This window comes from Alternaria metachromatica, assembly GCF_023757995.1.
Source record: "Alternaria metachromatica strain BMP 0045 chromosome Unknown scaffold_1, whole genome shotgun sequence".
Taxonomy (NCBI): Eukaryota; Fungi; Ascomycota; class Dothideomycetes; order Pleosporales; family Pleosporaceae; genus Alternaria; species Alternaria metachromatica.
Window position 1 is genome coordinate 106,693 of NW_026055492.1, and position 27,164 is coordinate 133,856.

Sequence of the window (27,164 nt, forward strand, 5' to 3'; positions counted from 1 at the left end):
AGTACGTAGTATAATAATTTGCCGCTTAATAATAACTTACGTAACCTCTACGCTCTAAGTACTATAACTATTCTCTATAAGCTATAGACTTACAAGAAGGCTATAAATACGCTCTAAGCTACTAGTTAGCATAATGCTACTTAGGCTAAGCTTAACTCTCTTCTTACTAAGAAAGTATATAAGGTTGTTCTACTTCTCTCTAGAACTAAGTCTATCTCTTCTAAGTTTGTCTATAAAGCTAAACTTACTCTAACTAGTAGAATTACAAAGCTTAAGGCCTATATTATTATCTAGAGTTTCTAGTAGTAACTAGGTATTAATTATACAGAGAAGTTCTTACCTACTATAAAATCTTTATCTATACGCACGCTTCTAGCAATCTATAGTCTTCTCTAATAGACTACCTTCTAAGTAGATGTATACGTTGTATTTCTTAATACTAAGCTTAAGAAGTAGGTTTACTATATACTGCTACTACCTGTTGTCTTACTAAAAGAACACGTCTAGCTTCTCTAGAAATTTCTCTATAGGTTAGTGTAGTTCTCTTAAGCCTAGTATTAACTTCTTATAAGCAAACTTAAAGATATAGAATTTTGTATCTTACTCTATAACTTATATATCTATATTTATACCTAAGACACTATTATTATCTCTATTTATATTAATAATATTTAGATCTACGTGCTATATAATAACACTATTACCTAGTTTAAGACTTAGCTTTCTAAATTCTTTGTTATTATATCTAAAGACCTAGATGCTCTATATCTTAGCATATATATTAAGCACACTAGCTAGAGTAGTATTAAGATTTATTAGGCTAAATATATGCGTTGCGTGCTTAATTAGTATAGCCTTTAAAACCTCTCTATTACTACTAACCTATGTAATTACAAAGCAAAGCTTACGCGTAATAATAACACTAAGTCTACACCTACTTTTAAGAAGTAATACCTCTAGATATTTAGCTCTCTTAACTATATACCTATTATAACGTAAATTAATCTTGCCTATGCTACTTCTCTGCATAGGCGCTTTAATACAAACTCTTTATAGGCACATATTAATAGTATTATATAAGTATACTTATACGTTAGTAGTATATAGAACTTAGGTATTATATACTCTTTATAGTAAGAGCCTTACCTTATTAGCTATGTTAATGCTAACTAGGCTAGTTGCGCAGACTTACAGCGTTCTACTACTAGGTATATCTTTACTCTAGCTAATAGCTCTATCTTCTAGTTATCTACTATATAAAAGGTTGTTATATAGTCTACGTGTAAGGTAGAATATATAGCGCTAGAAGAGGCTGTTAAAGAAGCTCTCTAGCTTTAAGCATTTATTAACAACCTTAGCGTTAGCTTCTACTTTAGCACTATTCTAATTTATGTAGATAATTAGTCTGCTATAAAGCTATCTAAGAACCTAAAGTTTTATTAACGCACTAAACATATTAACATCTATTACTATTTTCTCTACTAATACGTTTAGAATAGAACTATGTCTATAGAATAGATTAGCGGCAAGAATAACTTTATAGATATACTTACTAAGCTGCTAGATTCTACTAAGTTTACTACTATGTGCAAGATTCTTAGTCTTGTTTACTAAGACTCTCTATATAGTATAGGCTATAGCCCTCTACGTCTTGCTATAAGTGTAGTTACTATTATACCTTAGAACTATATAAGTAATAACAATAGAGCTCTTACTCTATAGACTATTTTTCTCTAGAATGCCTACAAAGACGCTAACTACATAGAAGCTCTTACATTAGAGTAGCTCTTCTAAGAGTCTAGTATTACTCTAGAATATAAAGAAGCCTAGTATAAGTATATTAGTGCTTAGTATGTAAACTAAACGCATATAGAGAAAATCAAAGACCTAGACAAGAAGAAATTTATCGCTCTGTATAGTAGTATCTAGACTACGCTTTACTTTAAGCGCACTACCTTACGTAACAACAATAACTATATCTAGTAGCTCTGCTACAGCGAGCAACTTAGAGACGCCTATAATTCTAATACAGACTACTTCTATTATAGTACTATGCTTTAACTTGCTTTTGCAGTCTCTTGTTTTCTTTCTCTTTTTTATTTACCTTATAATAGGTTCTAGAGAGGCTGTTAGTTAGAATTCTATTACGTAATTTACTTACTAGCGTCGCCCTAGTAGTATATATACAGGGCTTCCTCCCTCTTACATAGAACAATTATTACATCTTTCTCTTCTTGTTCTACACATGAGGCAGCTCAAAGTGGAGGCATACATGCACAATCGCTTACGTATGAACGTGTCCTCCTATCTCTACTGCAACCTCCTGCTCGACTACCGCCGCGGCGAACGCTACTTTGCCGAAACTCTGATTGACTGGGACCTTTCCAACAATACCCAAGGCTGGGAGCCTTCTTACACCGTCTTCAACCCCGTCTCTCAGGCTGAGAAGAACGATCCCGATGGTGATTATATCCGTAAATGGGTCCCAGAGCTCAAAGATGTCAAGGGAAAGGCGGTATTTGCTCCTTACGCGAGGTTGTCAGAGAGCGAGTTCGAAAAGCTGGGTTATCCAAAACCGCATGTGGACTGGAAAGAGACGAAAGCTAGGGCGTTGGATAGGTTCAAACGAGGGTTGAGGAACGCGGATATCTAGGTGAGCGTGCGACTGTATATAGGGCGAGGTTCATACTACACCAATGTTGAAACCCATGCGATGTGGATGCATGTAGCACTAGGCTCATGGCTACTACCTTGATGTAACCCTCTCCGGCAATATCCGTGAAGTTAGCAATATAAATAATTGCTTTACAAGCAACAAAGGTGGCACAGCTCGCGCCACTATCTTGATCTGGCAAAGTTTTCATGATCGAGAAAGAAATCGTCTCAAGTCTAGTGAGCCATCCCCTACCAGCACACACGGGAATAAAACGACCAAATTATTGTGCTACTCCGGCTGACCACCAATAGAGCGGAGGTGAATCATCGCATATTATACGCCCATCCAGAGCTACTCTTGTCTCCAGTCGGCATAAACCAGTGCCGAGAGTAAATATAGTGTTGCGACAACGCGTAATGCTACTGATTAGTCTAAAGTACGCGCAACAATCTGCAGCCAACCCGAGTCACGATATCGAATGCGCGCAACCCAGTGCTCATGCGCGATCTTCCCTAATATCCCCACAAGCAGCACCTGACTCGTCTCTACATTTTTTTAATCTGCTTCCTCACCCTCCCAATTTCGATCTCTTGGGCCCGTAGATCTCTCACAACGGTGGCTAATTGGGGGATTGGGCCTTCGACTGCACCTACAAATGTCGATTGCGCAGTGCGTAGTGCGGGCGGAACAAGGATACCAAACCATCTGAGAGGATCTGTAGGCTTTCCGACAGATCCGGTTTCTTCTTGGTTGTCCCTTGATCCTTGGGCGGGTTCGTCATCCAAATCGGAAGTAGGGCCTGTTTCTCCTTCTCTAGCTTCTGAACCTGTGGAAGGGAGGCCCGGTCCTTGGACTTCGTTCGCTTGTTCTGTTGATCTCATATGGTTGTCAAGGCTCGCGTCCTGGCGAGTGGTAGCGGAAGATTTGATGGAAAAATGGGGTCGATCGTTCTTCTTGGTACATCCGTGTTCGGAGACATGGCTGTGGTCTGTCAACAGAGCACATAAGGTAGATAGACATTCCAAAGGATCGTTGTAGCACCCCTGGTAGCTATGAAATCTCGAAGAAAACTGTAGAACTCACACCTTGCGTACACTCTGCATACGTTCGTCATAGCAGTCCTGTCCGTACCGGATCGCAGAGGACGAATTGTAAAAGTTTGCTTGAGCAAGCGACATGTAACCCTTGTTGGCATCAACACCACGTGCCATTAACCAAACGTAAACATTGCTTACCGAGGATAGCTCTGCGGAAAGCTGCTGCATAATGTCGTGATATTCATGCAGTGTATGCAAATAGTGTTCAAGTCGAGTATCCAAAACATCAAGAAGCGCATCTTTATCCCGCCTCGCAGCCATCTCTGCTCGATCCATTTGTGGGTCCTGTGCATCCGCCATGATGTTGCAGTCTTGCATGGATGGGAGTGAAAAAAGAGTGATGTAAGAGGAGCAGTGCGATGGGAGGTCGAGATCAGCCCAGAGCCAGGCTTAGGTTGGCGGGTGCTAAGACGCGGGAACCATACCGCATCGGCGTCTAGCAGCCGGGTACTGTAGCTCGCAGCTCGCATATCCGACACGACTGAGCCATTCCCAACTTTCCATCCACCCAACCACCCGCCATGTCGAAACCAAATCCATTCCTCAAGCTTTTCCGGCGACACTACTCACAGCCCGCATCGGCATCCTTCCGCACCGCCCACGCCCGTCCCCCACCCACGCGACCCCAATGTCCGCACACACGCATCCTCTTCCTCCGCTCACAAAGTCGCCGAGTGGGCGGCGGCCCCGGCCTGGACCCAAGTTTCGTCTCGATTCTCGACCGGCCGGCGAAGATGGCGCGAGTAGGAAAACAACATGGGCCCGGCCTAATCATCCTCGCGATAATCCCCGTCACAGCCTTCATACTAGGATGCTGGCAAGTGCAGCGTCTGGGCTGGAAAACCGAATTAGTCGCCCGCTTTGAAGATAGATTGACCTTCCCGCCTCTCGAACTCCCGCTGCGAATCGACCCGGCTGCAATTCAGGATTTTGACTATCGCAGGGTCTATGCGAGGGGCGTGTTGAGACATGATCAGGAAATGTTGATTGGGCCGCGGATTTTGGATGGCGAAGAGGGGTACACGGTTGTTACGCCGCTCGAACGGCGGGATGCGCGCGGCAATGTGCATAAGATATTGGCGTGTAGGGGGTGGATCAAGAAGGACGCTGCGCCGCAGTGGTTTCGCAAGAAGAATGGGGCGTTGCCTGAGGGTGAGGTTACGATTGAGGGCTTGTTGAGGATACCGCCCAAGGGCAACATGTTTACGCCGAAAAACGAGCCGGAAAAGGGAAAGTGGTTCTTTCCCAGTGTCGAGGAGATGGCCGAGTATAGCGGGAGTCAGGCTGTGTGGGTGGAGGAGACGATGAGTAAGTAATCTATCTTTCTTCGATGATGTGATTGGGGTATCTAACTATGACACAGCGCCTGATCTGCTCACAAATTATGAACGTGAACCCAAGGGCGTACCGATTGGTAGGGCGCCCACCGTGAACCTACGAAACAACCACACGCAGTACATCTTCACATGGTACGGTTCGCCGCCTCGCTCTTTTCCTGCAAGCAATCATCTAACTCCAAGTAGGTACGCGCTCAGTTTCGCGACCTCAGTCATGTTTTGGATGGTCGTCAAGAAGCCCATGTCGGGCACCCAACGGAGAGTACGCCACAGCGTTGATTGGTCGTGAGACATTACCGTGCCTTTTCAGTCGTCATCTTCGTCTTCCTCACGGACAGCATTCAATCGTTTCCGTTTATATCTCTTCAACTTGGCCGGACGCTCCATACGCAGCTGCTGAAGTAACTCCCTAGGAAGCATCCTTTGCGCCAGAGAAAACGAGGTACAGGTACCGGTGGTCTTGCGAGTCCTGCTTGAAAGTCAGTGTACCGAACGTATATGTCTGCTATAAGTCTGCACGCCATGTACGCCAAACAGAGTCGAGTAGAGCAGCATACCTCTTCATAAGCGCGATGACATCGCTTTCTTCAATCGTCGTTCGTCCACCGTGCTGTGCATATGCTGCGAGATCTATGCTAATCTGCTCGAAGAAGTCGTTGGTCGTGCGTACGAGTGCGTCGAGTGTTTCCGTATTGAGTTGGGTCTTGCCTCCCTGCGACTTCAAGAAGCTCAAAGTGAGCTTCTTGACAGGCGCGGCTGGAAACGAGGGGAAGCCGATACCGTGTTCGGATACCATGTATTCTTTCGGTTTGCGAACACTCTTCATCTGGGCTACATGTGTTTGCTTGGGCGACTTGGCCTGCAGGCTTCGATCAATTGCAGATTCTTCTTCTCGATAGGCGACTAGTTCGGCGTCGTTGTCTGCAGGGGGATCTGATGCCCAACCTAACATGTCGGCGGTTACTGTTTGGTCTTTGCCGTCGAAAGCAGCAGCTATTCCGTCCTTGTCGTCGCTATTGAGTGAGTCGTAATCATCGGACTGGTGCAGAAGCTCGTCATCCGGCTCTTGTTCGTCTTCTTCCCGCTCGTCTTGAAATGCTTGTACGTCTTCTTGGGCTGGCACACGCATGCGCTCCGGTATCATAAAGCGGAAGGTAGGCTCTTCTAAATCGTCCTCTGCCTCTCCAAATACGCCCAAATCCTCCTCACTCGGCCTTGCGTCTCTTCGCCCGGTCAGTGCTTGTACTGTGGTTTCGTCTCCATCTAGAGCTTCGTCGATTGCAGGATCAAAGAGGCCATCTGCGCGCGTGTTGATGAAGGTGCCATCGACCTCGTACTCCTCCTGGACCGCCCCGAGCTCGCTTAGGTCGCCGAATCGCTCACTCTGCCTTCCCGTGAACATGAAGCGTGGATCCTCACTGATGGCTCGCCGTCCAAACTCGAGCGATTGTACGGTCCCGCCATCGACGTCGTCTGGTAGGTCTGGTAGGAGAGACTGCCGTGGTGGGGCACTGTGGAAACTATCGTCGTCGTCGTACATGTTCTCCAGGGGCATTGAAAGACGGGGCGCAGGCATGGCAGGGCCGTCTTCGACGTCTGGAAGGTCGAGGGCGGAATGGCGCGTTCGCCGAGGTAGGGCTTGTGGGGAGGGCTCGGCCGGGCGCGGTTCACGAGCGAGGGCTGCGTGGACAGTTAGCTAGGTCAGAGATGGCGGCTGCAAGAGCCGTACCTCTGCTAAGATGGCGCAGTATGTCCCGCGGTGTCTCCCTCTGTACGCGGCCGCTTCGTCTCCGGGTGTTTCCTGGGGTCCTTGCCGCATTGGCTCGCTCTCTCAGGGCTCGTATCGCGTGGGGAGTAGTGGGTGCAATCCTGCGCGAAGGAAGAGGGCGAGCTGCCGGTCCGCCCCGCGGTGTCGCGCCCGATGCTGGTGTGCGAAGAGCTGGCGTCCGTCTGCTTGCTGGAGTAGGGCCCACACTAGTGGCCTGGTGGGAGGGTGTCGTGGGCTCCATGGACGCGTCGTTGTCGGGTGTCGGCTGCAAGTCGCGCCGCAGGGGAAGGCGCTGCGTTTTGCGCGCAGACTCGGCCATGGCAAGAGAGGCATGCGAGAGGCGAGGTGGGTGCCCAGGCGGGTGTTGATGGGCGTCAGGGAAACGCGTCGCTTACCAAGGTAGCGCGACTTCCCCGGCGTGCATCTGCGCTAGCCGCTTATCGATAGCAGCTGAAGCTCGATGCGCTGCAACTTTTTCCGTCGCGAACTCAGGTGTCGCGCCGTCACACAAAACACTAGTCTCACCATGTCCGACTCGGAATCAGAGGGAGGCGTGCCCCTGATGGAAGCCCAGTTCGATCTTGACGCGTCGTCGAAGAAAAGGAAACGGCAAGCCGAGCCCGAAGCCAGCAAGGACGGCAAAAAAGCAGCCAAGAAGGCCAAACGCAAAGAGAAGAAGAAGCAGAAAGCAAAGGCGATTTCTGAAGACGATCTGGACCAAGGGCTGGGAGTCAATCACGCTTTCGAGCGCATGGATGGTCAGCTTGTTGCCGACTATGTCAACGCACGAACACGGCTTTACGGGAAGGATTTGAGCAGTGTCGAGCTCGAGGACTTGTGGATTTCTGGTCAGTGTTTGAGCGCCCGAGACATGTCGTGAAATGCTGACGTCAAGCAGCGCGGACGGTGCAGGACAGCAGCAGCTGGACGGAGCCGCGAACTACAGACAAGCTGCCTGCCTTCCTCAAGAAGCAGGCAGGGACGCTGGAGGCGACGCCATGCAAGCCGCCCGGCGCTCCCCACACGCTTGTAGTGACGGGCTCTGGGATGCGAGCGGCAGACGTCTGCCGATGTCTCAAGTCTGGGCTACCTACCCAGGGAGTCGAGAAGCCCAGCGTGGCCAAGCTGTTTGCAAAGCACCTGAAGCTCGCAGACCAGGTCGCGCATTTGAGCAAGAGCAGAATCGACTACGGGGTTGGGACACCGGATCGGTTGATGGCGCTCTTGCAAGAGGGAGCCTTGTCGACGGCCAACTTGAAACGAGTCGTGGTGGACGTGTCGTACATTGACGGGAAGAAGCGCGGCATTCTCGACATGAGAGAGTTGCACGAGGCCGTGGTCAGGCTGGTGGTGTGCAAGCAGCTGGTGGGCGAGGACAGGCAAGGCGGCGAGGGACTGTTTGTGTGGTATTGAAGCATGTAGGCGTAGCACGAGCCCGTAGCTAGCTAGCACGGCGGATGGCAGGCGTGAGCAGCGTGTTGCACAAGGGTTTCAAGAGGGTACGCGCTCGTCGAGCTTGGTCGCTCCAGCTCCAGCTCGCTTCGTGACCCGCCGCCTGCCAAGCGATAAAACGCCCCCCTACGCTGCAGATAGCTCCCGCGCCTTCACAGAAGCTACCTGCTACCCGCATCGTGCTGCGCAGTCTCGCCGGTGCGTCCTCTACCTCCCACGCGCCGCCTCGCTGCATCTGCATCGTGCCCTGCCCTGTCCTGCCCTGCCTGCCTGCCTGCCTGCCTGCCGCCCTGCCTGCCCTGCCCTGCCCTGCGCCCGACTCGATCCGCTCCACCCTCGCCGCCCCGTTGCTCCGCCGAACCGGGTCCGCCAAAGCCACGCTCCCCGGGCGACACCTCGCGCACCATGGCTGCTCCCGCGACGCAATCGCTCAAGTGCGTCGTGACCGGCGACGGCGCTGTAGGCAAGGTGAGCCTCGCCGCCCCCGCGACAGCCGCGCAGCCTGCTAACCGCGCAGACATGTCTCCTCATCTCGTACACGACCAACGCCTTCCCGGGCGAGTACATCCCCACCGTGTACGCCCGCCCCTCGCTGCACCACGCGTGAGCTAACTCGCCCAGCTTCGACAACTACTCGGCAAATGTCATGGTCGACGGCAAGCCCATAAGCCTGGGGCTGTGGGACACGGCCGGCCAGGAGGACTACGACCGACTGCGCCCGCTCTCGTACCCCCAGACGGACGTGTTCCTCATCTGCTTCTCCATCGTCAGCCCCCCGTCGTTTGACAACGTCAAGGCAAAGGTACCAAGCCGCCCGCCACGCCGCGTGCGCACCCGCTAACCCCCTGCCAGTGGTACCCTGAGATAGATCACCACGCGCCCGGCGTTCCCATTATCCTCGTCGGCACCAAGCTCGATCTGAGGGACGATGAGGCGACCAAGGAGTCGTTGAGGCAGAAGAAGATGGCGCCCATCCAGTACGAGCAGGCCGTCATGGTCGCAAAAGAGATCAAGGCGCAGAAGTACCTCGAGTGCTCCGCCCTCACACAGCGCAACCTGAAGAGTGTCTTTGACGAAGCTATTCGGTACGTCCCCATGTGCTCCCTGCATGACTGTCCTAACCTGCCCCAGCGCCGTCCTCAGCCCCCGTCCCCAGCAGTCGGCGACCAAGAACAAGAAGAAGTGCACCATCCTATAAGCCGATACCAGGGCCCAGGGGCCACGGCTTTGGCCTGACTGGGAAAAGACCAACAACTTGGATATGCCACTCACTCCCGACACTGTACACGGTCGGCATCATTGGGAAGCCCAAGCGGAACGGCGGGACCAAGCAGAAGGGGCACATGCTGTGCAGCACCTTCTGGCTTGATGTTTGGATATAGAGCGAGTCTAGCATTGGCTTATTGCAGCATTACCCTTCTTCGGCGTGGAGGTTTCATGGGCTTGGCATTACCGATAGAACTGTTTATTGCATCTTTTCCCTTTGCACATCTCCAACGCCGTGTGAATAAGCCACTGAATGAAGCGGGCGCTGACGGCCGCCGGCCATGCTCGTGCGTCGTCTGCCCTCGGTACCACGCGCCGAGCAGGTTCCCAGGCTAATCCCCGCGGTAGTGCAGACATGGAGCCACCACCACCACCCACCAACATGTTCCACCAAGGCAGCCTACAGAGCGGAATCGCGCTTGCCATTCAGGAGCAGAAACTCGTTGCCTGCTTCGTTCGAGGTACGTGACGGTGCACTATCGGAATCTGGGAAGCATCGTGACTGACTAGCTGCGTAGACGACGGCGCCACGAGCCACGAGTGGGAAGGCGAGTGGCTGAAGAGCGGATGGGTACGTTGGGACTCGGCCAGGTTTTCACAACACGCGCTGATGATGCATGTCTAGCTGTCGACTCTGCTCCACCAAAAAGCGGTCGTCCTGCGACTCGAAGCGGGCTCGACCGAAGCCGGTTTTCTGGCTGCCTTCTCCGATGTCTCGAGCGTGCCCACTTTCGTCGTCATCCAGAACGGCCAACTCCAAGTTCAACTCAAGAGCGATGCCACGAGGAATGACTTTATCAACTCAATCCGACGCGTCCTGGGAGCGAATCCCATCCCAGCCTCCAACGCAGCACCAACCTCTCCCCCACACGCAAGCACACCAGAACCTACGAATAGTATAGCGAATGCTGCAGCCGAAGACGACCTGTATGGCCTCCCCGAAACCTCACTACCCACCCTCACGTCCAACACACCAGGCAAGCAAAAAGCCACAGGCTCCCAGCACCCCACTCTCCCATCCACATCCGCCACCAAAGCCCAACAAGAAGCCCGCGACGCCCTGCGAAAGAAGAAACGAGAAGATGCCGAAGAGTTAGCCCGTATAAAAGCACGAATAGAAGCCGACAAAGCAGCGCGCAAAGTAGATGCCGAATTGCGCAAAGCAGAACGCGAGAAGGAGAGGAACAAGGGCGCACTACGAGCCCCCGACACATCACAGCCAGTGCCAACGTCCTCGCGAGGCACCAACTCCAAAACCGTCGCTCTCAATGTTCGTTTGTTCGATGGCCGCACCATTCGCTCTACATTCCCTCGCTCCGCCACCCTGCAGACTGACGTGCGGTCCTGGGTTGACACTGAGTTTGGGAAATTGACCCAGGATGACGAGAACATCAACAACAAACAACTGCCTCCTTACTTTTTCCGACATATACTCGCTCCATCGCCCAGTCGTGAGCTCTCTGCCGGCGACGAGGCCGTCGAGTTGGGCGATATTGATCTAGCGCCCAGTGCGACGTTGGTACTGGTGCCAGTAAAGGGTTACTCGGATGCGTATTCCGGGGCCACTGGAGGAGGTATAGCAGGAGCCGCGACGGGCATCGTTGGCGGGGCCTTTGGGCTTCTCACTTCTACTGTTGGCTACGTGGGGAGTACCATCAGCTCCGTTATAGGCTACGGGGCGCAACACGAGCAAGGTGGTGATGGTAGTAGCAGTAACAACCGTGGCGGTGGTGGTCGTATCATGGGCAGCAGACCTACCCGGGATCCCAGTCACGATCCTGTGCTGGATCAGGCAACTTCGGGTGGGATGAGGGTAAGAACGCTGGCGGACCAGCGAGCAAGAGATGTACCTCAACAGTTCTATAACGGGAATCAGTTGAGTACTGAACCTAGGCCTGAGGACAACGATAAGCGAGATTGAGGCTGTGGTCTTATTCTCAAGGACATGATGCAAATAAGGTAGATGACCCTGACTCCATCGCCGAGCAGCCAAAAGACGTCTTCCTCGTGCTGACGTGACAAGAGGAGGAGTTCGTGGTGCGTAGGATGGCTGAAAAACAAACGCTTTTGTGTCCTTTCCATCCGGGACTTGCCATCATCCCCTCATCTTCGCTACACGATTAGAGCTGCCATCCGCCATTCAAACAAAAGCCTTTTCTTCATCCACAGACTCCATCAGCCCCGCCGCCTTCAACAGTTCACTATCCACCATGGTCCCTGCAAATGGTACCTGGGGACCCTCAACCTGCGGCTTCCAATCCTCGCGCTTCTCGACCACTTCACCCGCGGCCAGTCCGCCGTGACTCAGCGCCTTGATCTCTAAAGACTCAATCTTCGCCTCCATGCTCTTCACCTTAACTTCCAACTTGACGCGACCCTTGTCTAGCTCTGCAGCATCAGTAGGGCAGGCAGACAAGGCAACTTGTAACTCGGCGAGCCGCTCGCGAGCTTCATCTAGCTCAGCGTGCTCAGACGTCGTCTGCGGCAAGAGATTTTGCAAGTAGAGCCCAGCGTCATTCTCGTGGTCGGAAGATAGTGCAAGAGGATTTTCGGGGCTGGGCTTGGGGGCTTCGGTAAAGATTTGGAGGCCAGGTGGGTTGCGATAGTGGACCGGGTCTTGCGCGACGTCTTGGAAGAAAGAGAGAATGGCATGCTGGGTGGGAGGGTAGGTAAAGATGCATTCACCAACCGAATTGTCGCCGCCCGCGAAGGTAGGGCAGATGACAGCTTGACCCGAGGACCATTCTGTGCTTTCTTCTCCACTAGTAGAGGTTGATGTTGCGGTTGGAGTGGAAGCCCCGGCCGAAGAGGTGACGCTGAGAGCGAGGCTGTGGAAAGCCTTCGTTAGAGCCGAGACTGGGCCTGTAGGAATCGAAACGTGCCAAGACATGTGCTTGATTGATTGCATGGTTGATGGTGTGTCTGCAGAACAAGGCCCGTTGACTTGTCGATTGTAGTCAGTCGGTAAGTCGACACAGTGCTGGGGGTTGCATGTCAGATCGCTGAATCGCCACTGACGTGTGCGCTGATGCATGAAAGCGCGAATCTGTTCATCTTTGATTTGGGAGTCGTCGATCAAGGAGTGAATGAACGCCATGGCCGTGATACGGGTACCATACTTGCCGACTATAACAATACGTTAGTGTAAACCCCTCAGGTGAAAGCAGGGCCAGGAGACGTACAGTCGTGCGTGAGCAGGTTCAAGATACTCTCCGTTCCGTCTTCAATAGCGATGACGTAGACTTCTGCGTCGGCTGCAACACGATCGGGGTTGCAGATGACTTCGTCAAAGACAGTCTTGACATGTTTCTTGGCATTTTCATGACCTGGAACACGGTTCTCGTTGTCACGGATGCGGACCATGTCGTGGGCGATTGACTTGCGTGGCATGGCGGACCAACTGCGTAGAGTCATGGCCTGGTCGTACTTGTGCGAGTACAGCAGCTGGCCCGCGTTCAAGACAATCAAAGCAGGAGTGGTAGTCTTGTCTTGGAGAACATGACCATCTTTGAAAATCTTCGCGTCCCTTTCAGCGGTGTTGTCAGTGTCCGAGCACTTGACCATCTCCTTGGCAAAGTTGACGACTGAGCCACCGTTGATGCCGAGTTCCCGCTGCAACTGTCTATACGCCAGGATGCCTAGATCTTGCATGGTGTCGTTTACCAGTACAATCAATCGCTTTCGCGTCTTGAGGAGATCAGGCGGTGGAGCAAGGATAGGTACATGTGGACCACTGGGCTTGGTCATGGCGAAGTCGGGAAGGTGGATGCACTCGAGGCCGAGGTAGGACAGGCGCTTCTCTGCTTCCTTGCGCTGGCAGGCTGTGATGTGTTAGCTGCGAGTGTTTCAATGGAGATTGGAATGTACTTTGCATGGCCTCGCGGCGCACCTCGTTGACGCGCTCATTGTTGGTCGCGTGGTAGACATAGGCCTTCTCGGGGGCGTCGATCATACGGACATGACCTGAGAGGTTGATGAAGAAGCCAAGTTGGTTCAGGTCGGCTGGAAATGATGGATCCGGTTCCAGAGTGTCTTCTATGCGGCGGAACATGCTGACGTAGATGCTTGAGGGCGTCTATGGACCGTAGACAGTGGCGAAGTGAGTTGCTAGAAAACGGCAGCCAGAGCTATTGCGGGAGTAGGGATTGTAGGTGTAATGGCTACGGAAGTCGGCTTTTATCACTGGCGCGGTGGGTAGCCGCTGCCGTCGTTTGTAGCGCGTGGTGAGAGCAAACCGATTAGGAAAGGGTGTCTCGCACGGTGAGAGAGCGAGGGGAGGGCAAAGTAGACAGTGAGATGGGTCAACCACGAAGATTTCGCACGCAATGTCTCACAGTGTGCGCCCGAAGAGCGGCCATGTGCAAGGCTACATGTGTAGCCAAAAGTAGGTGGGATTGTACATGGAACCAGTCGGGTTCTCGTAGAAGCACAGCTACCAACTTGCCTTCTTCACGCCCGGCAGGTTCCCCGCGAGAGCGTTTACGCGAAATTGATACTGTAGCATCGTCAGCCCTGCATCGCGCGAAGAGAAGGCCATGGCATACTCGGCCCATTCTGAAGTCGCTGAAGACACCACGGCCCTTGCCGCCCATTATACACCTGTTCTTGATCTGGGTGTAGCGTGTGTAGCAGTGCATCTGCGAGAGCTGGAGCTGAGCCTGCGCGCGGACTCGTTGCGGAAGCGTGGTATTGCGGATCAGGTATCGCAGAGCTTGTCTGTGTCGTCGTCAGTCGTTGCGCCATGGGAGCATTAGGTGCAGAGGCGCATGCCGTTCTGGCTCATTCTCCGAGTACACCTTCCGCTTGGTGTGGTCGCGGATATTGCGAATCTTTGCGAAACATCCAATGTCCAGCTTGGCCGCGCGGAATTGAGACATGGTGGCGGTGGGCGGAATGGGTTGGATGTCTGCGCGCACTCGACCATGAGCCACAACATTGTTCAATCCCGGTGTTCTGCCGCCCGATGCCCGCTCCCCACCAATCAGCGCAATCCAGCCTCTGACGCTTTCCCTTGCACTATATACTCCAACGCCGCCGAACCGTTCGAGCTCACAGCACTGTTCCTGAACAGTACATGTTGGCAATCTAGTCTGCAGCGCTACCCAACGTCCAGCTGGCATGTTTACCGCACATGATGTGAAGGACATCTTCGCCCTCTTCCCTCCGCAAGACACTTCCGATTTTGTTCCGCGGCTTGCGCTGTCCTCCAGCGGCCATGCTTTCGTTACGCTCCAGTTTGTCCAGGCTCGTTTCAGAAGCCGCGTGACCAAAGGTGAGCGTTCGTAATCTCTCTTGGCTACATTTGCTGAAGCATGCACCAGAGACACAGCGGATACCGGTTTCCACATTGGCCAACGACCTCGACATAGGTCGATTACTTGTCCATCAACTAGTCCACAGCCACCCCAAGCTATGTTTGTTCAGCGCGGACGAGGAAAGCATTATTCCCATAGATGAGCGAGACACGATAGTCACTCGCCTGTCATCTGAGGGACTGGCATCCAAGGCCGAATTCATTGCCCAGCACCGTGTCTCTTCCAAGAGTCTTGACTTCCTCCTGTCCAGTCAAGATTATAATGTCCTGGAAACTAACGGCTACATCTACACTAAGGCCTATGCTCACAAGATCGCGGACATAGTAAAGAGTATGATTCAAAAGACGGTCGATGATGTCCGGTAAGTGCAGGACTTGCCTTAGATGCATCGCATGCTCACTCTGTACAGGACTCTCAATATCAAACCAGCTGATTTGCCTGACAATCCCCCTACATGGTTCATTCTGCATACTCTCGAGCGACTCTTGCAGTCTGAAAATCTTACTTCCAAGGTCAACATCCAGGAAACTGACGTTAGCGTTTTGTGCACACCCAAGCGATATCTAGAATCCGAACGCGATACCACAGTCTACGATCTGCAGTCCGGCGCTCTTGCCTATCTCGACGTGCAAAGATTCGCCTCCGACTTCATCGAACTTTTCCCGTCTTCCCAAGTCGCATTGTCTTACTTCCAGCAACTCTCAGGCATTGAGGTAATAGACTCTTTCGCTGTATCACTGATCTGGATCTCCAGGTTAGAGCAAGATTGCGTACGCATCCTTGAACAAGAAGGTTGTACCCTTGATGTCACCGAAGTGATTGGCTCCCGTCTTCCACCAACTATAAGGGAGCAGGTGGCCGGCCGAGCCAAGAACTTCATTGTCGCTCACTTCTCCGAGACCACTGGAGGGCTGAAGATAGTGCGCGTCGGCACTCTGATACTCACTGAAAGGCGCCGAGACGGAGCACTCGACGAGCTCGCTGGCTACGCAAAAGAAGCTGCAAAGGCACAATGGCAAAGTCTACACGACGATCCAACCCTAGTGGAAGACGTGAAATTCACTCGAGACAAGATCAAAGACATGATTCCTCCCACAGGCCTTGTTCAGCGCCTTCTCCTCCAACAAAAACCAGTTGAGAAGTTATTAGAAGAGCGCTTCTGGTTCCACGTGTCCTCGTTCGAAACACTGAATGAAGAGGAGTTTGCCATGTACTGGACAGATCGCATGCTCACCCGATATCGGATATACAGCGCCGGCTTAGTTTCAGTCATGGACCAGAAAGTGCACAGCCAGCTTGCTCAGGTCTTTGCAACTTACGCACACAAGGACCTTATACCCGATACTATTGCCAAAGCACGAGCGCAGGGTCTAGTCCTCAGCCGCAAAACAAGAAAGAATGTTACCAAGCTCTCGAGTGTGCTGGAGTCCACGACGCCTCTGGATAATACATCACTATCTTCAGCTTTGGAGAAATTCAATAAAAAACAAGGTATCAACCATCCATCTACAGATTCGCTGGCTGCTGCCAAGCAATCGATGCTCGACGACATGCTTCGCCGAATCAAGAAACAAAAAGCTTCCGACGGCCCCGTACTCTTCTTAACGCTAGTTATCTTGCTCTTCGCAAAGCAGTACGATGGTGTCGTATATGCAACGGGAAAGTTCACACCAAAGCTGTTGAAGTTATTGAAAGGCAAGCTGGAGTATGAGCAGTATGAGCAGCTTGAGAGATGGAAGGAAGCTGCCAAGACAAATACCTTGAGCGCGGAGGATAGGGAGGGTATGGCCAGGATGGCAGCGACGTGAGATCATTGGTTTCAATGCCTACGACAACTCCAAGATCCCGCTTGTGATCGAATCCGGTACTTTCATTTGGGGGTTACATGCAAATGCTTGTCATGGCCTTTGCGACAGGTTGGCTTGTTCATCTATACCTCAGATAACACTCGGAAGATGGTATACTGGTAGAAACCCGCGCTTACCTAGCATTAGAACACTGTTTGAGTCTTTCACGCGGCATCTATAGCCTCACTTCGTCCGAACCCTCTTTTCAACTGCGCACACTGTTTGCACCAAGCGGATGGTGGTACTACTCCCATTTGCGGCTGCGATTTTATCGAACGGCACATCTGATGTTGTTCTTCTCTTGTGCTTGCTTCTTCACTAATCCACAGGTTATCATTCGTCATGATTGAGCACTAAGTAGCGAGTATTGAACAACCACCGGCAGATGGATAATAGTCACAAATCATGTACGACTTGATGCACATCGTGAAGTTGCCATGAGAAGTCGTACCTTAGCTTTCATGCGCAAGACTACCTGCCTTGCATGTCCCAGAAGCATCGCCTAATGCAACACCCAGCATCTGTGTGTGTCTCTCTCCCTTTGTTTATCTATCCTCGCTTCCCTATACATCCTTCATGAGTTCCTCGAGCTCATCATCATCGTCCCAGTTCCCTCCCCTCCTGTTGACAACAATCTTCTGCTCTTCCTTCTCCTGTTGCTCTGCTACAGCCCCCAGTATCTCTTTGAGCTGATCTTCTGTAACCTTCTGTCGTAATTGGCCAGTCCGCGCAAGCATTATAAGCCTGTTCTCGATGTCGGTTGCGCGCGATTCCTTGACAAGGCGGATACGCCCTAGACGGTCGGCTGCTTCGGGGAGAAGGATTTGTGAGAGAATGGAGGAACGCTGGTCGGCTGATGGGAAGGGTTAGCCCGTGGTTGCTAGTGGACGGCGGGGTTTGGACGAGTGGGCGAAGGGGGAGTGTGTGGTCAAGTGATGCATGTCTGCGCCAGGAGAGATTCTGAAAACGTACCCTCTTGCTGCCTGTAACTCTGCCTTAGTAAGAAACCTTGATCTTCGTGTATAATTGTATTTACTTTCGCGAATCTTGCTCGGCGCCTTCGCCTCCTTGTCCTCCGCTTCCCCCGCCCTGTTGTTGTAACTGCTGCAGGCGCGCGCGTCTTATCTGCTCGAGATCTTCGTCGGACATTTCGGTATTATGTAGAGTATCTGAGGGCTCGACGCGAAAGGTTGTTAGAGTAACGGCCTCTGCGGCGCAAGTACTGGTCGAGCAAAAGTGTGTTTATGCGGGGAAGTTCGCGGGTTGCTAGGGCACGGTCCCAATCGCACACCCCCCACTCCCTAGGTAGCTTGTCAGACACCTCAACCAAGAGGAGAATGCGATCTTGACTAAGACTGGGGCCTGGTCTTAGTTTGGGCTGGTCATTGAAGGCGCGCTCTGGTATGCGGGATGATTGAGATAGCATTGAGCTGCTTCGCTGGAGTGTTGCCCGGCTGGTGTGTCGCCGACGCCCCAAAGATGCTCAGGGTGACGATAAAGCTGCAGCCGTCATCTCACGATGCTTTCTTTACATGTCGATCTTGGATATATCTACGGATGCTCTAATTGCTATACTCCAGGGTGTGATTAGGAAGACTGAGAGGTGGAACTGACGAAGCTGGCTCAATGTATCGCTGCATTACGAAATTGACGACGGAGATGGACACGCAGTTGGCGTCATCGGCCATCGCGTCGGACATACTTTTAGTACCAGCTGGAAAAACAGCTCTACATAGCTAGGCTGTGGACAAAGGGCGGAATGATAGAGACAATTTGTCGCTCACGACTTGTGTTTTACGAAGAACGTGTTTAGAATGACGAACTCAAGTCACGACTGATAGCGTGCGGCTATTCTAGTATGCTTTCAAGTATTCCACTTCGATTAGCCCTCTCGTCTAATCTGATTTCGCAACATAAAGCCCCCGCGTGTTGCATTCCACATTACGAGGCGGGTATTGACGCTTCTGCGACACCTTCAGCCCGCGGCAAATTTGCTACTACTCCTTAACTTCTCCCCAAACTTCCATAGCATGAACGGCGCTGGGACACCCAAAGCCAAGGCAATAAAGCCCAGCACGCTATTTCCCCATCCAAAATCCAACTTGTCATACATGGCCGGTGCAAACAACGGAAATCCAAACCCAGCCAACGACCTGAGCACCGTCGCCGCCGCGATAGCACTCGCAGCGTACCGTGTATAGCTGTCAACAAGATAAGTCTGTATACACTGAAACCCCACAATAACACCCGCGCAAAATATCGCAGCACCGATATTAGGCATGATCCAATGTACCTGCGCTTGGGCACTCCAACCATACCAAAAAAGGCCGATTGGAACGAGAAGAGACGCAGGGATCATGATTGGAATGCGAAATTCTGGTTTACCGATGCCGTTGTTGCGTTTCTTTAGGCGGCGGTAGAGGGCGTCATTGAGGGGTGCGGTGATCTGTGTGCCGAGGAAGAAGCCCATGCCCATGGAGATGAAGTTCAAAGAACCAATCCCTATAGTCATGCCATAGCGCGTGACCCATAAGCTGGGGAAGGTCGAGAGCATCAGATACATGAGGCCATACAGGTAGGCCATGTAGCAAGCTAGAACTTGCACAATGGGCTGGGTGATGAGCAGCTTGAACGGCCTTCTCATGGCGATTTTAATAGTTGTTGCAAGCGTTCGATCAGGATTATCGAACTCAGTGTGTAGTTCTTCGTTGCTTGTCTCTTTACGCAGTTTGTTTCGCTTCCACTCAAGGAGCTTTGGTGCGTATGTTTCTTGCAGAAAGAAGAACCCGAGACATTGCACTATTGCTGTGAAGATCGTGGTGGCGTAGAAGCACCATCTCCAAGTCGTGTTTTGAGAGATGAAGCCACCGGCAATAGGCCCGATAGCCGGGCCCAGTAATGGAGCCAGTGAATAGATTGCTATGGCTCGGCCACGCTGCTCGGGAAGGAAACAATCGCTAAGAACACCCTAGTAAGTCAGTTAGCGTTTTATCTTCCAACGGCATTTTTCAGGAAGAGAGTACATACACCACCAATAGCTAATGGTGCAGATCCGCCTAAACCACTGAAGAATCGGAATGCCATGAGCTGGCCAGATGTCTGAGCAAATCCACATCCCAAATTCCAAGCCAAGTAGAACAAGTTTGACAGCTGCAAGACGATGACTCGTCCATAGATCTCCGATAGTGGGCCTAGGAACAGCGGTCCAATTGCATACGCCAGAACGAAGATGGATAAGGTAAGCTGGGCTTCGACTTCATTTGTGATGCCGAATTCAGCACTGATGCTGCTCAGAGCTGGCGAGATCATGGACGAGGATATTGGCGAGACGAGGGTAAAAGAAGAGACAATGATAGTTGCTGCCCATTTCCGCTTCATGGACCCTACCAGCTGTTAGACCACAACTTATCTGTGCTTAGTTGGGGAGACCAAACCTACAGTTCTTTGGATTATGTGGGTCGAACTCTGAATCCCATTTGACCTTATGTATGTTAGATATTACAGTAGCAGTCAATGTCTGTCAGGTAGAATATACCAAATTTGGGTCTTTGACGGACCGCGTAGACTTTTGCTTTTCTAAACGTGATAGTGCCACCACATCACGCTCGTATGGAATACCACCCCGTATCTCCTCGTAAGTCGTATTTTCCTCTTGAGCGGTATCGTCTTTTACTTCTTTCCCACCTTTGTCATCGCCGCTGTCGCCGCCGTCGTCGTTGTCACTGGACGAGTTCTCGTCTCGCCTTTCAGTCTCAGTCTTGTGCAATGAACTGGCGTCCTCGTCGACATGGGTTCCCTCGCCATCTTCATGGTGATAAACCGAATGATCGTCTGGGAATTGACTGGACAAGATACGATGTAATGGTGCGTTGTCGAGTCGCCGTTGTCGGGATACTGATCGGCACGTGGATGATCTTTGAGCTCGTGGTCGTCTTGTGCTTTCCATGGTGACGTGAGACTGAGAAGAGGCGTGCACAAAGACTGGGTATGCTGTCAAATACGTGTAGCAGACTATGATTACTAGTGTAGGGCGTGAACTTCCATGTATATAAATATAACTCGTCTGTGTTTTTCAACGATAGAGAAGGTTGTGGTGAGGGAAACAGTGTCGCTATGCCGGCTTTCAAGCTTGGAAAGTGAATAGATACAGAACTTGCATGCGGCGAACTTCGCGATTTTGATAGAGTCTGCACGCTCGGTTTTAAGCACGTGTAGGACGAATCTCCGTGGATCGCGTGCCCCACAACGTTGGTCCTTTGATTCAGATACTGTCGGTGCATCGGTAGACATTATTTCCCGAGCGCAGACTGAAAAGGAGTGGATACGGTTAGTCGTGCAGGGTTATCTGGGTGTGGCGTAGAAGCTTGGTGATATTGTAGAGGCCGGTGGTATGGGGTGACGTCAGGGGTTGCTGATTTCCGGCGCTACTGTCGCGTCGTGTAGTGTAGATATATATCCGATGTGGTAACTCCGACCTCGAGCCGAGACGAAGGAAAGTACACAAAAGTATGTACTGAGCTGTTGGTAAACAAAGCATCATCGTGGTAAATAGATAGTAGTAAACCGGAGACTGAATTTTGTACGCATCTGATTCGATACATTTCATCCCGTGTTGTATATATGCACATATGGTGGGAGTACTCAATTCACCACTACCAAGGGACGCGGAGTCAATTTTGTGCCATGACTGAACAGGTTATCGGGGTCGTACTTGTGCTTAAGTTCCTCGAGTAGCTTCACGTTTGCGCCGAAGATCTCGTTCGCCTCAACATCGGCAGCTGCATGATTGCCGTACTGACCTACACCACCATCCTTTGACCGTTCCGAGGCAGTTTCTGAGGCTTTTTTGAGAAGGTTTCGTGAGAACGTACGAATTTTGTCGTCGAGTGAAGGATCGAACCTGTGCTCTCTTTAATATTAACTCCTCTGTGGTGCTGATTTGGCTTACCATTTCATCATCACAGCCACATTATAGTAATCGCCACGATTTGAGAAAGCCGTCTTGTCGTTGGAAATCTCCATGACCTTCTTATAAGGAACGGCTTCAAAAAGCATCATGCTTTCGTTCATTCGCTCATGCGACGCCACAAAAGCATTGAACTCAGCGTGAAGCTGCATAGCGAAGTTTGGGTCCATGGGGAGTCTGAAAGCGCCACCACCGAAAAGCTTACGTCCGTCAAAGCCGGCTCCTTGATTAAGAAGGCTATTGAGTTGAGGGTAGGGAATCATGGCGGTCATGTTCGCTATTGGGCCGAGTTCAAATAAGTCGGCGAAGAAGGCGTTTCCTTCTTCTTCGTTACCGTTGTGAAAGATCTGGCAAATTACAACCGAAGCATTCGCCGGTGGTGGGGCAGAGAAGCCCATGAGCATCGCTTGGTTGCCGTCGTTGGTAGTATGAAACTTATTTGCGAACTGAACGACCTGTGGTAGCTTATCCGGAAGGAAAACCAGCGGCCCCGCAAACACATGGCTCCTCTGTTGATAAGCCTGGAATGTGAATGCCGTCACTACTCCAAAATTCTGACCTGCGCCTCGCACAGCCCAGTATAGGTCGGGGTTTGAGGTGGCTGACGCGACAACTTGTTCACCAGAAGCGAGGACAATGTCAACGGACAATAGATTATCTGGAAGATGTCAGTAACGCAGACTTTATCAATACTCATTGATACTGGTTCATGCACATACCAATCGTTAAGCCGTACTTTCCTGTGAGATAACCATAGCCTCCTCCCAGAGTCAAGCCCCCCACGCCGGTATGGTTGACGGTGCCACCTACAGTTGCAAGACCAAACTTGGCAGCCTCAACGTCGACATCTTCCCAGATAGTCCCACCGTCTGCCTTGATTGTTTCGGCATCCACATCGACAATCACCTTGCGCATCTTGGAAAGATCGATGACGATGCCATCTCGGATAGACGCAGCTCCAGACGTGCTGTGGCCTCCCCCTACAGGAAGTGAGTCTTTCTCTCACATGTAACTTGGCTGTACTCTAATGTGCTTACCGCGGACTGTGAAGGGGATTCTGTGCTCGCGTATTTGAGCTAAAACCGCGGAGACGTCATGGGCGGACCGGACTAGGACTACAGCAGCCTTTGCTCGTATAAGTGCGTGAACATGATGCAGAAACATTTGTATAGAAAGACAGAACTAGGGGAACGTACAGCTCGTTTTATGCAGTGCTCACTCCACCTCTCGATGCTCTTTTCGTACTCTTCACCGTCGCCCGGAAGTAGGACTTCAGCAGTCGTGTTGTCGAGTAGCTTCTTCAGCGACGGATAGTCAAAGTCTCCAGACCCCAGGCCCATGTTCATAGTTTCGAAACAACTAAACGATGTTGTATAGTTGGATCTCTAGCGGGGCGCAGGCTGAGTAAACATGTCGGCACGCATCTGGATTGGGCAGGGCTTAGCGCGTGGACCCTGGATTCAAGATGCGGCGAACTTTGCCTCGAGCGGCCAGAATGCATTGCTCGACAAGATCAAGGTCGGCGTTCGATGATGCTGAAGACGAGAGGCTTACCGTCAGTATGTGCATCGTGCCGACTAAACATTGCCATTTCACGAGCGCGTAGCGCAAGATTACCCTCTCAGACACGGCACGCGCCGCCGCCGCTACGCTTGGTCGCCCCGGAGCCTACAACGCCACGAAGAGCCTTCTCTACAGCCTTTGGAAGACGGCAATTGCAGCAACATGCCTCACGGGATACTGAAGGCTTGCCTCCCTCGGCAGCCGACGCGGTTAGCCACGAAGTCAACGCGCGGAGAGCAAGGCAGCAGTTCGGCGATACGTTGCCGCGGGACCACTTGACCGACGACGAGTACACAATATACAAGAGGCTGTATGGCCCAGCCGTCTTTGCAGATGCTGCCGAAGAGGCGGAACGCGTTGACGGTGCAGTTGACGACGAGATTGTCGAGCAGGAGGGGCCTGACGGTTCCATCGTCTTGCTCAGGAAGGGGGTGGACGGCCAACTCGAAGAGATTGAAGTCGCGGAAGAGGTCGATGCCGAAGACGAGGCAGCTGCTGAGCCGGACCAAGAGACAATGACACCCGAAGAATGGGAAGCGCGCAGGGAGGAAGAGGCGCAGGCATACCACGACGACATCTACGAGCAGAGTCGACTGCAACAAGAGGAAGCAGAGGCCTGGGAGGACGTAGATGAAGTGCAAGAGGAAGACGGCTTTATGCGCGCACATCCATTGACCATCGAGGGCCGCTTCAAGCCATCGCCTTCGACCGTCTTTCTGCCCAAGAACTCGCTCGTCGACCCTACCGCGCTGCTCCTGACGCGCGCCAACCACAAACACCTCGCCGAGTCTGCGAACCGTATCTTTGGCGGTCGTGGTTTGCCTCACTCCGCCAGCACGACCCCTGCACGCTTGGGCCACGAGCAGAAACCAATTCCGCTCCACCCTTCGCAGTCAGATATGGGCAACATCGAGGCTGATGTTTACATGGCTTCTGTACAGCCAGGCACATACGCAAGTGTCATGAGCGCCATGGTTGAAGTCCGTCGCCGATTAGGGTCAGGATGGCTGCAACACATGCTGCAGGACAAAAAGGGTGGCACCATACTAGACGCTGGCTCTGGTGGTGTCGGCGTGCTCGCATGGCACGAGATGCTAGAGGCCGAATGGCAACGTATGCACGAGGACTCGGGAAACACGTCGCTTGGCGCTACCCCGTTGGGAAAGGCGACTGTCTTGACCGCATCTGATGCACTGCGCCACCGTGCAAGCAAGTTGCTGGACAACACAACATTTATCCCGCGACTGCCAGAGACTGTGACAGCGGCCGACGATGCAAACACGCAGCAACCGCGCAAGTTCTATGACGTCATCATTGCGCCACATACACTTTGGCCCATCCGACAAGACTATCTTCGCAGAGAGCAAGTCGAAAAATACTGGTCTCTTCTGAACCCCAAGGGTGGTGTTCTCATCCTCATTGAGAAAGGCCTACCACGAGGCTTTGAAGTTGTAGCCGCTGCCCGTTCGTACCTTCTAAACAAACACATATCTTCTCCCGGCTCAGAAACTATCGAGACGCTACTCGAATCTCAGGTGTCAAAACCGGACGAAGAGACTAGATTCTCTGAGAAGGAGACGGGAATGATCGTTGCACCATGCACAAATCACAGCACGTGCCCGATGTATCAGTCTACAGGTGTGAGCCAAGGAAGGAAGGACTTTTGTTTCTTCAATCAGCGGTACATCCGCCCTCCATACCTTCAACGTATCTTGAATGCAAAAGACAAGAACCATGAGGATGTGCAGTTCAGCTACCTAGCCGTCCAGCGTGGACGCGACCAGCGCCTTCCACAATATGACATCCTCGGCAAAGGGTTCGTGCAAGGTGAAGCATCAACCGCCGCAGCTTTTGAAGGGCACGAATGGCGCCCATCATCAGACCCAGGAACCGAAGAGCCCGTCATGTCCTCATCTACCGACGTTAATCCACTCACCTTCCCACGTCTTGTGCTCCCCGCACTTAAGCGCAGAGGCCATATCATCTTAGATGTGTGCACACCTGCTGGCACGCTAGAGCGCTGGACCGTCCCACGCTCCTTCAGCAAGCAAGCTTACCGCGACGCGCGAAAAGTCCGCTGGGGCGACCTCTGGGCCCTCGGCGCAAAGACGCGGATACCACGCAACGTACGTCTAGGCCGGCCAAACGACGAATTCGACAAAAAGGGCAGGAAAGTCAAGAAGGCGAAGCAAGTCACTATCGAAATAGGTGTTGGTGAGAAAGATGGAAGGACCGTCGAGGAAGGTCCCGCAAAGGTGCTTGGCAAGGGAGGGAGGTTGTTGGTTGGTGACCGCGATGGACGGTATACTGCGGATCGGAAAATTCGGGGTAGCAAGGGAAGGAAAGGGAGGAAGCAGAGGGTTGAGCACGATGCTTATGACTTGGATGACGTATGAATGGTGACTATAGGTATGAGTGGTGTATTGTACGATATGGCCGATTCCGCGGATTCAGAGAATTGCCGCTCAGTTCAAGTTCTCTTCCATTTCGCTTCCTGCGCGGCACAGTTCCGTTGCATTTCAACCTACCAAACGGCCAAATATCCCGATTCGCCAAGTCATGTTGATTGGTAAGTCTTCGCTTGGCACCGATTACGTCCTGTTTGTAACTCTTCATGCACGTTCCCGACGTCCTCCTTCTGGATTCGTCCTCTTGGCTTCTCACCTACTCAACGACTGGCAAAGAGCGAGAATGTACGAAAGCAAAGTCCGGGGTGATTGTGCTGACATACAGGTATGCAGCACAGATTATAAATGCAACGGGACTCTGGAAGCTGGCGGATGGATGGGAGGCTGCCTGATTGTCCGTCCCACTGCATATAAGTATCAACGGAGGGCACATGCATCTTCAATAGGACCACCAACCGCTTCTGTATCTTGGCCCCATTTGTCTCTTGTCTCATCGTACCGTCTCACGCACCTGGGCAGCATCAATCCAACATCATGTCCACCAAACCCGTCGCCCTCATTCTCGGCGCAGGCCCCAATGTAGGCTTAGCCATAAGCACCTCATTCACCATCCTGAACTACCGCGTTGCAACTGCCTCCCGATCCGGCACGAACAGCATCAACCCCGACACGGGCATCCTCACCCTGAAAGCCGATTTCACGGCGCCAACATCCATTCCCAACCTCTTCTCGCTCGTGCTAAAAGAGTACGGCACATCGCCCAGCGTTGTGGTCTGGAACGCTGCCGCGCTGACGCCTCCCCCTGTGGAAGAGAGCGTGCTATCCATATCCCAGGACCAATTTGCCAAAGACCTGAATGTCAATACCGTGAGTCCGTATGTAGCAGCGCAGGAAGCGGTCAAGAGCTGGGAAAGCATGGGGGAGGAGCATGCAGGGGATAAGAAGACGTTTATCTACACTGGCAATACGCTGAATCAGACCATTGCGCCTGTCCCGCTGTTCTTGACACTGGGTGTGGGAAAGAGCGCGAGTGCGCATTGGGTTGGCATGGCAGATGCTTTGTACAAGGAGAAGGGGTATCGGTGAGTTGTTTTTTCCCCTCTACGCAACACTTCTCTTGCTGTCAACGTGTGGGTTGGACATGGGATGTTCTGCTAATATCGGGTTATAGGTTCTTCTATGCAGACCAACGACAGCATGGTAAGAAAATGACTATACAAACTGCATATGAGAGATACACTGACTTCATAACTTTACATTTGCAGATGGTGCACCCATGCTAAACGGTGTAGATGGCCCTGCGCACGGCGCATTCTATGGGCAGTTGGTGCAGCAAGAAAGGGATGTACCGTGGTTAGCTACGTTTGTCAAGGACAAGGGCTATGTCAAGTTTTAGACGTGTCAGGATCGCGACTTTGCTTGAGAGGTGGAGCTATGGAAAGATTACATGCACGGGTCATTTCTATAGATGAATTTGATTAATGTCAGC

General features: G+C 51.9%; 13 protein-coding genes across 13 annotated transcripts; 8 read left to right on the plus strand and 5 right to left on the minus strand.

The window, feature by feature from the left end:
- Positions 1-2,290: 2,290 nt before the first annotated feature.
- J4E83_000022 (uncharacterized protein) lies at positions 2,291-2,653 on the plus strand (the record flags this gene model as incomplete). The annotated part of the gene is made up of 1 exon (XM_049326987.1): positions 2,291-2,653. One exon carries the CDS (start codon positions 2,291-2,293, stop codon positions 2,651-2,653), a length of 363 nt encoding a protein of 120 aa, XP_049193132.1.
- A 1,621-nt stretch (positions 2,654-4,274) lies between these two features.
- On the plus strand, positions 4,275-5,379 carry J4E83_000023 (uncharacterized protein; the record flags this gene model as incomplete). Its single annotated transcript, XM_049326988.1, has 3 exons — positions 4,275-5,061; positions 5,117-5,222; positions 5,277-5,379. The coding sequence occupies 3 exons, from the start codon at positions 4,275-4,277 to the stop codon at positions 5,377-5,379; spliced, it is 996 nt and encodes a 331-aa protein (XP_049193133.1).
- Positions 5,380-5,396: 17 nt separating this feature from the next.
- On the minus strand, positions 5,397-7,177 carry J4E83_000024 (uncharacterized protein; the record flags this gene model as incomplete). Its single annotated transcript, XM_049326989.1, has 3 exons — positions 5,397-5,559; positions 5,648-6,770; positions 6,820-7,177. The coding sequence occupies 3 exons, from the start codon at positions 7,175-7,177 to the stop codon at positions 5,397-5,399; spliced, it is 1,644 nt and encodes a 547-aa protein (XP_049193134.1).
- A 207-nt stretch (positions 7,178-7,384) lies between these two features.
- On the plus strand, positions 7,385-8,271 carry J4E83_000025 (uncharacterized protein; the record flags this gene model as incomplete). Its single annotated transcript, XM_049326990.1, has 2 exons — positions 7,385-7,706; positions 7,757-8,271. 2 exons carry the CDS (start codon positions 7,385-7,387, stop codon positions 8,269-8,271), a joined length of 837 nt encoding a protein of 278 aa, XP_049193135.1.
- Positions 8,272-8,715: 444 nt separating this feature from the next.
- RAC1 (Rho GTPase protein rac1) lies at positions 8,716-9,508 on the plus strand (the record flags this gene model as incomplete). Its single annotated transcript, XM_049326991.1, has 5 exons — positions 8,716-8,778; positions 8,828-8,886; positions 8,932-9,112; positions 9,163-9,395; positions 9,442-9,508. 5 exons carry the CDS (start codon positions 8,716-8,718, stop codon positions 9,506-9,508), a joined length of 603 nt encoding a protein of 200 aa, XP_049193136.1.
- Positions 9,509-9,958: 450 nt separating this feature from the next.
- On the plus strand, positions 9,959-11,497 carry J4E83_000027 (uncharacterized protein; the record flags this gene model as incomplete). The annotated part of the gene is made up of 3 exons (XM_049326992.1): positions 9,959-10,037; positions 10,095-10,147; positions 10,202-11,497. The coding sequence occupies 3 exons, from the start codon at positions 9,959-9,961 to the stop codon at positions 11,495-11,497; spliced, it is 1,428 nt and encodes a 475-aa protein (XP_049193137.1).
- Positions 11,498-11,716: 219 nt separating this feature from the next.
- On the minus strand, positions 11,717-12,484 carry J4E83_000028 (uncharacterized protein; the record flags this gene model as incomplete). Its single annotated transcript, XM_049326993.1, has 1 exon — positions 11,717-12,484. The coding sequence occupies one exon, from the start codon at positions 12,482-12,484 to the stop codon at positions 11,717-11,719; it is 768 nt and encodes a 255-aa protein (XP_049193138.1).
- A 245-nt stretch (positions 12,485-12,729) lies between these two features.
- Positions 12,730-14,453, minus strand: J4E83_000029 (uncharacterized protein; the record flags this gene model as incomplete). The annotated part of the gene is made up of 5 exons (XM_049326994.1): positions 12,730-13,397; positions 13,444-13,578; positions 14,017-14,071; positions 14,121-14,292; positions 14,347-14,453. The coding sequence occupies 5 exons, from the start codon at positions 14,451-14,453 to the stop codon at positions 12,730-12,732; spliced, it is 1,137 nt and encodes a 378-aa protein (XP_049193139.1).
- Positions 14,454-14,694: 241 nt separating this feature from the next.
- Positions 14,695-16,699, plus strand: J4E83_000030 (uncharacterized protein; the record flags this gene model as incomplete). The annotated part of the gene is made up of 3 exons (XM_049326995.1): positions 14,695-14,848; positions 14,898-15,252; positions 15,301-16,699. The coding sequence occupies 3 exons, from the start codon at positions 14,695-14,697 to the stop codon at positions 16,697-16,699; spliced, it is 1,908 nt and encodes a 635-aa protein (XP_049193140.1).
- A 602-nt stretch (positions 16,700-17,301) lies between these two features.
- J4E83_000031 (uncharacterized protein) lies at positions 17,302-17,887 on the minus strand (the record flags this gene model as incomplete). Its single annotated transcript, XM_049326996.1, has 3 exons — positions 17,302-17,591; positions 17,711-17,721; positions 17,775-17,887. 3 exons carry the CDS (start codon positions 17,885-17,887, stop codon positions 17,302-17,304), a joined length of 414 nt encoding a protein of 137 aa, XP_049193141.1.
- Positions 17,888-18,713: 826 nt separating this feature from the next.
- On the minus strand, positions 18,714-23,050 carry J4E83_000032 (uncharacterized protein; the record flags this gene model as incomplete). The annotated part of the gene is made up of 10 exons (XM_049326997.1): positions 18,714-19,706; positions 19,766-20,121; positions 20,177-20,219; positions 20,274-20,481; positions 20,526-20,719; positions 21,389-21,638; positions 21,687-22,362; positions 22,424-22,684; positions 22,742-22,829; positions 22,901-23,050. 10 exons carry the CDS (start codon positions 23,048-23,050, stop codon positions 18,714-18,716), a joined length of 3,219 nt encoding a protein of 1,072 aa, XP_049193142.1.
- A 215-nt stretch (positions 23,051-23,265) lies between these two features.
- On the plus strand, positions 23,266-25,663 carry J4E83_000033 (uncharacterized protein; the record flags this gene model as incomplete). The annotated part of the gene is made up of 2 exons (XM_049326998.1): positions 23,266-23,274; positions 23,330-25,663. 2 exons carry the CDS (start codon positions 23,266-23,268, stop codon positions 25,661-25,663), a joined length of 2,343 nt encoding a protein of 780 aa, XP_049193143.1.
- A 218-nt stretch (positions 25,664-25,881) lies between these two features.
- On the plus strand, positions 25,882-27,071 carry J4E83_000034 (uncharacterized protein; the record flags this gene model as incomplete). The annotated part of the gene is made up of 4 exons (XM_049326999.1): positions 25,882-25,887; positions 26,195-26,757; positions 26,847-26,875; positions 26,941-27,071. 4 exons carry the CDS (start codon positions 25,882-25,884, stop codon positions 27,069-27,071), a joined length of 729 nt encoding a protein of 242 aa, XP_049193144.1.
- Positions 27,072-27,164: the final 93 nt, after the last annotated feature.